The sequence below is a fragment of the Dendrobates tinctorius genome, unplaced genomic scaffold, assembly GCF_039654945.1.
Source record: "Dendrobates tinctorius isolate UK_male_01 unplaced genomic scaffold, ASM3965494v1 ptg000020l, whole genome shotgun sequence".
NCBI lineage: Eukaryota > Metazoa > Chordata > Amphibia > Anura > Dendrobatidae > Dendrobates > Dendrobates tinctorius.
The window spans coordinates 345,047-355,875 of NW_027361688.1; the positions used below are offsets into that span (position 1 = coordinate 345,047).

Here is a 10,829-nt window from a genome sequence, read left to right on the forward strand (position 1 = left end):
GGCAGAGAAATGGTCAAGGAAGTGGGTGGGTGAGCCTGGGGGCCGGTGTATGACCTCTACTCTGATGGAGAGGGGAAGGAAGAGCCTGATGGTGTGGACCTCAAAAGAAGGGAATGAGTGATGAAACTGGGGGATGACCTGGAAAGTGCATTGTGGGGACAGGAGTATGCCGATTCCACCACCAGGTCTGTTTGTGGGTCTCGGGGAATGGGAGAATTGTAAGCCACCATGGGAAATGACAGCAGGGGAGACAGAGCCATGAATAAAGGTTTCAGTGAGGGCCAACAGATTCAGAGAGTTGTTCAGAAAGTAATTGTGCAGTAAAGGAAGTTTGTTACATACAGGCCGTGGATTCCAGAGGGCACAATTAAAAGAAGCAGATGAGGGAGTGCAACTAATATTAATAAGGTTAGTAAGGTTTCGACGTGAGGTAGGGTAGGGGTTGAGGAATGGTGGACCAGGGTTGCAGGAAATGTCCCTGGAAATCAGTAGGAGTAGGAAGATAAAGAGCAAGTAGTTATTGGAATTGTAAGAATTTTTTTTTCTTAAATCTTTTCTGAATTCTTCTACCTCTGATTACAGAAGAACCACAAGACTTCACCCCAGGTATCATTTTAATCAGTATAACGGTGCCAAACTGACAGTGTCTCTAGGTTATTTAGGAAAATCCTGCTGACAGGATCACTTTAAGGTATTTTCTGAGATGTTTGCTGTCAGTAAGGCTACAGATTAACCAGACGGACAAGTTCAGCGGCTCCCTTTCTGGTAAAAGTGGATCACACCCACTAAGTGTCAGCTAGAAAATTCTACTTTCATTTCTTCCTTCTGTTATCAGCGATGGCGTCTGCTGGTCTAAGAAATGATCTGGAATGTTCCATCTGTCTGAGCCTTTATACAGACCCTATAACACTGAGATGTGGACACAACTTCTGCCGGGTCTGTATTGGTCAGTTCCTGAATACACAGGATGATTCTGGAATTTATTCCTGTCCTGAATGTCGAGAAGAGTTTCTGGACCGTCCGGCACTGAAGAGGAACATAACTCTATGTAAAGTAGTGGAGAATTTCCTGTCTTTTCTGCCAAGTCAAAAGGAGATCACCGGGATCTGCTGCACTTACTGCATTCACTCTCCTGTACCTGCTGTTAGATCCTGTCTACACTGCGAGGCTTCTCTGTGTGATAATCACCTGAGAGTTCACAGTAAAGGACCAGAACACGTCCTCACTGATCCCAGCACTTCTCTGGAGACCAGGAAATGTTCTGTCCATAAGAAGATCCTGGAATATTACTGCACTGAGGACGCTGCTTGTATCTGTGTGTCCTGCTCTTTGATTGGAGAACACAGAGGACATAAGTTGCATCCTGTGCATAAAGCCTCTGAGAAGAAGAAGGAGAAACTGAGAAATGTTCTGCAGAATCTGATCACAAGGAGAAAGAAGACTGAGGAAAGAGTCCAGAGTCTGGAGGAGAGCAGGAGAAAAGCTCATGAAAAAGCAGCTGGAGAAGCCGAGAGAGTCACTGCCCTGTTTATAGACATCAGGAGACGGGTGGAAGACCTGGAGAAGAAGGTCCTGAGTGAGATCTCCAGGCGGGAAGAGAAGGTGTCACTGTCACTGTCTGATGTGATCCAGAATCTGGAAATAAAGAAGGACGAGCTGTCCAAGAAGATGAGGGACATTGAGGAGCTGTGTAACATGACGGATCCACTGACTGTCCTACAGGAGCCAGACACCGGTGAATTGTGTGATCCTGAGGAGGAGGGAGGTGGTGAGGACACAGGGGGACATGATGGAGGTGATGAGGACACAGGAGGACATGATGGAGGTGATGAGGACACAGGAGGACATGATGGAGGTGATGAGGACACAGGAGGACATGATGGAGGTGATCGGGGTGCGGAGCTGATCTCACACATATCACACACATTATCTGCTATGATAAGAGATATAAATGTGATCTTCCATGTTCAGGATCCTGCAGACATATTACTGGATGTAACCACGGCTGGTAATAATCTCCTTATATCAGACGACCTGAAAACTGCGACCTGGACAGAAATAACACAGAATCGTCCAGAAATAGCAGAGAGATTCCAGGATTATCAGGTGATGAGCGGGAGGAGATTTACTTCAGGACGACATTACTGGGATGTGGAGATCAGTGGGTCATGGAAGTGGAGGGTGGGGATGTGTTACCCCAGTATAGCCAGGAGGGGGCGTCAGTCAGTAATTGGAGATAATTACAAGTCCTGGGGTTTATGTGGAGGGCTGGCGTATAACAATCAATGTTCAGTCAGATATCATGGTAAGACATTCCAGTTACCTCACCAGATCTCCAGTGATGGGGTCAGGATCTGTCTGGATTATGAGGCCGGGCAGCTGTCCTTTTATGAGCTGTGTGACCCCATCAGACACTTACACACCTTCACTGCCGCCTTCTCCGAGCCTCTACATGCTGCATTTTATGTATTTGGAGGATGTTTAAATATATCGGGAGGCTCCACAGTTGTGAGGAACCATCAAACTGGAAAAAAATCTACCCAAAGATTCAGAAATTAAGCAATCTGATTGGAGCATCCTTCAGCCAGTTGCGTGCTGTTGTGAGAGAGGCAATTGCTCAGCTCTTCCTGTTTTCTCCCTGTTGTCATGTTAGGCCGCTTTCACACATCCGTCTTTCACCATCAGTCAAAATCTGCCGTTTTGAAAAAAAACCGGATCCACCATTTTTGTTGGCGGATCCATTTTTTTCCCCCATTGACTTGCATTAACGGCGGATCTTGACGGACGGTTATCCGTTGGATCCGTTTTTGTACAGATCCGCCAAAATTTTAGCGTCCGCTGACATGACAGGACGGACACTGCAACTTTTTTTGGTTGCCGGATCCGCATTTCTAAACTGCGCATGCCCGGAATAGGCTTTGCCGGAAAGTTAACCCTAAATGCCAATCCATGTGGGTGAAAAAATTCTCTCTCTCTCGTCCTGACCCCGGACTCGTCCCCCTCTCTCTCTCTCATCCTCACCCCGGACCCGTCCCACGATCTCGTCCTGACCCCGGACTCGTCCCGCGATCTCGTCCTGACCCCAGACTCTTCTCGTGGCTCGTCCCGTGATCTCTTCCCAGTCCCGCGGCCCCACTACCACGGCAATACTTTTTGATTTCCTGCTGATCTCTTCCCAGTCCCGCGGCCCCGCTCTCTTCTCGCGGCCCCACTACCACGACGGTACTTTTTGATTTCCTGCGGTTCCTTTAACATTCCTACATCGGCAGACCCCATCAATGCAACGGTCCGTTGGCACCCGTTCGTGTCTCGACGGACACGGATCCGTTCTCCGCCTTTTTGGTGGATGGCAACTGATGGGAATAACGTAAGTATGAAACAGGCCTAAGAGTTATGGACGCCTTTGACATGTAAGAAATGTGCACAAATGTTAGTGGTTTCCTTAATTTTCATTAGGTTTCAGGCTGCAATATTCATTTAGAATGGATGAAAAAAAACAAAAAAACATAAAAACTACACAAAACCTAAGACCGTATGTCTTAAAGATTGCTTTAATTTTAGAAAATCCTGAGAAATAGTACAAAATTCAAATCAATATTATTCACATCTAAGTGAGGTCAGACCTCAGGGCCCGGACCATCATCATGGTGACCACTCAGAGCCGTCAGGTGAAACACAAAAATTTCGGCATCAGAAAGGTTCATCGCATTGTACCGAAATAAACTGATCCCTAAATAAATGATGACATAGATAATACAGCTTCCAAAGCTTTGTAAACACAAGTGAAGAAATTATATTACTGCCCACAGTGGATGTGGAGTCCCCATGGGTATAGCTGTCATCAGAGCTTCATCAGGGGGTCCTGATGCTGACAAATTCTGAGTCATAATTTTATTTTTTATTAGAGGGATGTTTTAATTTTCCTCATATTTTTGTTGGTATGATTTTTAAAATACATTCCACTATTTCCTTACTTTTTTAAATCCAGATAACATAAAGATCAACAATTTACAATGCTATTCATTTTTTTTTTTTTACAGAGTTCTTCATTTAAATAATGTGACCATAGATCCATTATAATAAAATTACTTCTCTTTATTGAATTATAAATAGGACAGGACAAAAAATGGGGAACTGTGCAAGGAACAAAAAAAAAAAAAAAAAAAAAAAAAAAAAATTGTGCAATAGTATAAGTGCTCATACAAGCAGAACCCGCCCCAGTCAGCCTGAACCATCATATACCAAGATAGATGCATATATTTCCTGTGTTAATGTTCCATATGAGGAGCATTATATATCTTGCATAAAGAGGGAAACACTGCCCATCAACTATCACACAGGATAAATCTGTGCACTATCACAAAAGAAGGTAACTAGAGGGGTTAACAAATAAACAATACTACCCTCGGGCCATATAAACCATGTCTTACATCTATGGAAAGACGGAGGATGGTGCAGCAAACAATGCCCGAATTGCACCGGCAGGCAATCACCCGCCCTAAGAAAATAAGGACCCAAATCGTTACCTTAATGAGGCTCAAGGATGACCGGGCGGACCGCTCGTACCCCGACGCGCGTTTCGGAGCGATAAGCTCCTTCCTCAGGGGGCATAAATGTCAGCCACAAAGGCATCTTTATTTAAATGCGCCTGCCGGAAGTGCCGCAGCACGCGCCGTCCATCCCTCCCCCCTGCGGACACATCCCCCACCGGTGACGAGGCCGGAAGCACGTGGGCCCACGTGATCCGGCACCCGACGTCGGCAGGATACGTCACACCAGGGGTGGAGAGTGCGCGCATGCGCAGTATAATTGAAGCTCCGGCGGCCATATTGCAAGAGGGCTGATAAATGGATTCTACCCACGACAATACACCAATGCAAAACCATGTGAGCGGAGAAAAAAACAAACAAAGAAAAAACAACAACATGACATTATAAAATCATTATATATAAGGTCATTCAACATACTGAGATCCAATCCTCGGTTATTATGGTAACCTTAATAAGAACCATGATTATTAAGGAGGGGGAGACAGAAGGAGGAAGGAGGGGAAAAAGAGGAAAAGAAAGGAAGGGAGGGGGGAAAAAAAGGAAGGAGGTAAGAAAAGGAAAATAAGGAAAAAGGGGGGATAGAAAAGGGGGGGGGGGGGGGAGGGGGGGGGTGTTATGAGACAGTATACAAAACTATAAAAAAATAAAAATATTTTTACCTGTCTAAATATTCCCTAATATTAAATATATTATTACATCCAAAACAGGATTATCTATAATGTATAATATGTCCCATATAACCCCACAAATACTAAAGAACCACAATAATAAGACCAAATAATCTCATATGTATAATAATCATATTCACAGACTCAATACCCAGATAAGGGGGCCCAATACTATCCCCCAATTAGCGCAAAATGTCCCATATAGATGTGTTACACTGCAAGGTATCAAAACATAATATCTGCATACAAATATGGATAAAAGATCAAAATGTCTCAATAGATGTGCCAAAATTCACATCACTTCAGTCATGAAGAAAGCTGTATGCCACGATGTCCAAGGTAAAGAGATCTGGATCTTCTCCATATGGTTCCATAAGAATTACCAGGTAGCCAAAATTCTGTTCTTCTTCACCGAGAGAAATATTTAAAGATATCCCCAGACCATCACCTTTAAACGACCTTAATAATAAACCAATAAAAACTAATGTTAAAAACAATTAAAACCAAAAACTACTGCACCATTATATGACCCCACACAGTCCCAAAACGAAGAACTGTCATCACAGGAAAGGGGCATAAGATAAACTTTCATTTAGTCCCCTAGGATGCACCGTATTAAGCATCCAGATCCAACGTGATTCTTTTTGAGCTAATCGTTGGGAGATATTCCCCCCTCGAATACCCATATCCACTATATCTATACCCTTAAATTTGAGGCCACTACTATCACAGTTATGATATAATTTAAAATGTTTGGGTAACGTTTTTAGTAGTTGCACCTCTTCCTCATTGGCCGCAGCCTGTATGCCCAGCACATGCTCCCTAACCCTAACTTTCAGTTGCCTAGTGGTAAGCCCTATATAGATCAGGGAGCATGGGCATGTGGCATAATAAATGACATTTCGGGACAAACAATTGATTTTTTTCTTAATAGCAAATTGTTTCTGTCCTGTGGAATCCGTAAATGTATCATCTGTAACCATGTTAACACATGCCACACAGTGTCCACACGCCACACTACCACCTTTCTTATCACGAGTGAAATTATCCAGAAAGGTTCTGGGAGGGTCTCCAACATAGTGGCTACGTACAAGATGATCACGTAGGTTCCTTGCTCTCCTAAAAGTGATTTGTGGTTTCTCCGGAATAATCTTACCCAAAATAGGATCAGTTTGCAGGATACTCCAAAATTTATTTAGAATACCCCGCACCTGACCAGACCGGGCATTGAAACTCGTGATAAACCTAACTATATCAGGTTTCATAGACTCATCCTTCTTTTTGTATAGAAGGGCATCCCTATTGTTATGTTTGGCACGTATATAGGCCCTTTTTATTGATCGGTTACTATATCCCCTATCTGCAAAACGGCCCCTCATGTCCTTAGCCTGAATTTCAAATTCTTCCTCTGTAGAACATAAACGTCTAAGACGTAAAAATTGACCTATCGGTACAGCACGTACCATGTGTCTCGGATGTGAGGAGGATGCGTGTAGGAGCATATTTGTGGCCGTTGGTTTCCTAAAGATCGTAGTCTGTATAATCCCTTCCTGGCCCTTACTAATTAGGACATCCAAAAATTCAATCCTTTCCCTGTCGTAATTGGCAGTGAGATGGACATTCAGACAATTATTATTTAATTCCAAAATGAATCCATCCAATTGATTCATATCCCCCTGCCAGAACAATAAAATGTCGTCTATGTAGCGCGTCCAAAGAGGGACGCGCTCCATAGACGACAGTTGATCTGACATCAGGAGGTCTCTCTCCCACAGCCCCAGGAACAGGTTAGCATAGGAGGGCGCGAAGGCTGCCCCCATCGCTGTCCCCTGGAGCTGTAGGAAGAAGGACCCCCTGAACGTGAAAAAATTATGCGTGAGGGCAAATTCCAAAACTTCCAAAACCAAGGTCCTCAAACTCGGGGAAAGACTGGATGTCGATAGAAAGAACTTAACTGCTCGTAATCCATCGTCATGTCGAATATTCGTATATAACGATTCGACATCCATAGTGACGAGGATAGTATCAGCATCCAACGTCAAACCATCCATTTTACACAGCAATTGATTAGTATCCTTAAGATAAGATGGTAGATCTTCCACCAGTGGCTGAAGGAGAGAATCCAGCCACCTATTGACACGCTCCAAATAGCCACCACTCCCCGAAACTATAGGCCTACCCGGAGGGCATTGAATATTCTTATGAGTCTTGGGGAGGAGGTAAAACGTTGGCACCATAGGTTCCACTACTAGCAACGCCTTAAATAATTCTCCAGAAATAATATCAGCGTCCCTAGCTTTTATAAGGATCTTTTTCAACTGTGTACAAAAGGCGGACAAGGGGTTGAAAGTCAATCTCTTATAACATGTTGTATTCAAGAGCTGACGCATGGCTTCCTTTTCATACATATGTTTAGGCCACAAGACAACATTCCCCCCCTTGTCCGCCGGCTTGATCACAATATCAGGGAGGCTTTTCAGGTGTCCCAAACGCTTCCTCTCCTCCCCTGTCAAATTGTCCCCTCGTATATGTTGTGGTATCTTAGCAAACTCATTACCAACAACTTTCACAAAGAGATCAATAGCACTACAGTTCGAGAGAGGGGGAAACTTCCTAGAGCGTACCCTCAAAACCGGAGGAATCTTACCTCCCTCGGTGGCTGAATGCTCCTCCGCCAATTCCTCAAGGATCATCAAGGCTGATTGTTCCTCCTCTGTAGGAAACAATATACTCTTATTATCATCATAGAAGAAACGTTTAAATAATAGTGACCTCGCAAAGATATGTAGATCTTTAATAGCCGTGAATCTGTCAAAGCCCGCCATTGGTGAGAATGACAGGCCTTTATACAGTAAATCACAGTCAGCTCTGGTGAGCAAATGATCACTGAGGTTAATTACCTTATTCTCCCTACTTTGATTTTCCGGTGTTCGATTTTTCTTCCTCTTTTGTGTATGAAAGTTGGAATTCCTCATACGTCCATAATTAACTCGAGAACGAGTGATCATGGAAGCAGTAGAGGTCTCAGACGAGGCACTAAGTGATGATATAGAAGTATTGGAAACACTGCGATGTCCCACTGATAATTTATCAGTATATTTTTTCCATTGATAGACCGTTTTATCTTGATAGTCTTTACTATCCCGATTAAATTTAGAGACCTGCGTCTCATTGATTTTTTTCACCATGGTATCTACCGTTTTTTCCAAATTATCCTCATATATTTTCAATTGTTCCACCGAACAGCCAGCTTGAAGATCTAATAAAGTCTGATCAATATCTTTATCCAAAGCACTGAGGGATTTTGTATTATAGTCAATCAATAGTTTCATTAATGCCACTGAACATGCCCCACACGCATCCTCCCAAACAGATATAAACTCAGCATCCTCCATGGGAAAATTTGGTAGGACCCGGACCCGTAGGCCTCTGGGTATCATATCCTTAACAATATATTTTTCCAGGAATATCCTACTCCACCAGATCTTTGTACGCTTAATGAGCAATTTTTTAAGAGACTCAAACAGCCCATCATTCCTGTGACCAACAGACAACGTTCCACCTGTCCCATCCCGTCCAAAAACTTCGTCAGCTTGTCCCAGCCAGGATTTTTCCCTGGCCTTATAATCCATTATACCAGTGCAAAAACCTGTGCAAAACACAGAAAATATTAGATATTTTATAATAGCAACGGTACAGAGCCGCATCCTAAATATATTATATATCATTCCTCATAGGTGTCACTCTGTTTGGAAAAAATAGAATCAATCGCTGATGTATACACCAAGAATTGTGGAAACCACAGTAAAAATTGCGACCATAGATCCATTATAATAAAATTACTTCTCTTTATTGAATTATAAATAGGACAGGACAAAAAATGGGGAACTGTGCAAGGAACAAAAAAAAAAAAAAAAAAAAAAAAAAAAAAAATTGTGCAATAGTATAAGTGCTCATACAAGCAGAACCCGCCCCAGTCAGCCTGAACCATCATATACCAAGATAGATGCATATATTTCCTGTGTTAATGTTCCATATGAGGAGCATTATATATCTTGCATAAAGAGGGAAACACTGCCCATCAACTATCACACAGGATAAATCTGTGCACTATCACAAAAGAAGGTAACTAGAGGGGTTAACAAATAAACAATACTACCCTCGGGCCATATGAACCATGTCTTACATCTATGGAAAGACGGAGGATGGTGCAGCAAACAATGCCCGAATTGCACCGGCAGGCAATCACCCGCCCTAAGAAAATAAGGACCCAAATCGTTACCTTAATGAGGCTCAAGGATGACCGGGCGGACCGCTCGTACCCCGACGCGCGTTTCGGATCTGGATGCTTAATACGGTGCATCCTAGGGGACTAAATGAAAGTTTATCTTATGCCCCTTTCCTGTGATGACAGTTCTTCGTTTTGGGACTGTGTGGGGTCATATAATGGTGCAGTAGTTTTTGGTTTTAATTGTTTTTAACATTAGTTTTTATTGGTTTATTATTAAGGTCGTTTAAAGGTGATGGTCTGGGGATATCTTTAAATATTTCTCTCGGTGAAGAAGAACAGAATTTTGGCTACCTGGTAATTCTTATGGAACCATATGGAGAAGATCCAGATCTCTTTACCTTGGACATCGTGGCATACAGCTTTCTTCATGACTGAAGTGATGTGAATTTTGGCACATCTATTGAGACATTTTGATCTTTTATCCATATTTGTATGCAGATATTATGTTTTGATACCTTGCAGTGTAACACATCTATATGGGACATTTTGCGCTAATTGGGGGATTGTATTGGGCCCCCTTATCTGGGTATTGAGTCTGTGAATATGATTATTATACATATGAGATTATTTGGTCTTATTATTGTGGTTCTTTAGTATTTGTGGGGTTATATGGGACATATTATACATTATAGATAATCCTGTTTTGGATGTAATAATATATTTAATATTAGGGAATATTTAGACAGGTAAAAATATTTTTATTTTTTTTTATAGTTTTGTATACTGTCTCATAACACCCCCCCCCTCCCCCCCCCCCCCTTTTCTATCCCCCCTTTTTCCTTATTTTCCTTTTCTTACCTCCTTCCTTTTTTTCCCCCCTCCCTTCCTTTCTTTTCCTCTTTTTCCCCTCCTTCCTCCTTCTGTCTCCCCCTCCTTAATAATCATGGTTCTTATTAAGGTTACCATAATAACCGAGGATTGGATCTCAGTATGTTGAATGACCTTATATATAATGATTTTATAATGTCATGTTGTTGTTTTTTCTTTGTTTGCTTTTTTCTCCGCTCACATGGTTTTGCATTGGTGTATTGTCGTGGGTAGAATCCATTTATCAGCCCTCTTGCAATATGGCCGCCGGAGCTTCAATTATACTGCGCATGCGCGCACTCTCCACCCCTGGTGTGACGTATCCTGCCGACGTCGGGTGCCGGATCACGTGGGCCCACGTGCTTCCGGCCTCGTCACCGGTGGGGGATGTGTCCGCAGGGGGGAGGGATGGACGGCGCGTGCTGCGGCACTTCCGGCAGGCGCATTTAAATAAAGATGCCTTTGTGGCTGACATTTATGCCCCCTGAGGAAGGAGCTTATCGCTCCGAAACG

The 10,829-nt window shown here is 43.0% G+C and overlaps 1 protein-coding gene across 1 annotated transcript; it reads left to right on the plus strand.

Annotated features, from left to right (window-relative positions):
• The first annotated feature begins 777 nt into the window (after positions 1 to 777).
• On the plus strand, positions 778 to 10,142 carry LOC141083203 (E3 ubiquitin/ISG15 ligase TRIM25-like). Its single transcript, XM_073567370.1, has 2 exons — positions 778 to 2,106; positions 9,728 to 10,142. Exons 1-2 carry the CDS (start codon positions 838 to 840, stop codon positions 9,734 to 9,736), a joined length of 1,278 nt encoding a protein of 425 aa, XP_073423471.1. The 5' UTR covers positions 778 to 837; the 3' UTR covers positions 9,737 to 10,142.
• The last annotated feature ends 687 nt before the right edge of the window (positions 10,143 to 10,829 follow it).

Excerpts from the sequence above, each read along its gene's own strand:
- LOC141083203 (XM_073567370.1), top strand. The coding sequence starts at position 838 with ATGGCGTCTGCTGGTCTAAGAAATGATCTGGAATGTTCCATCTGTCTG.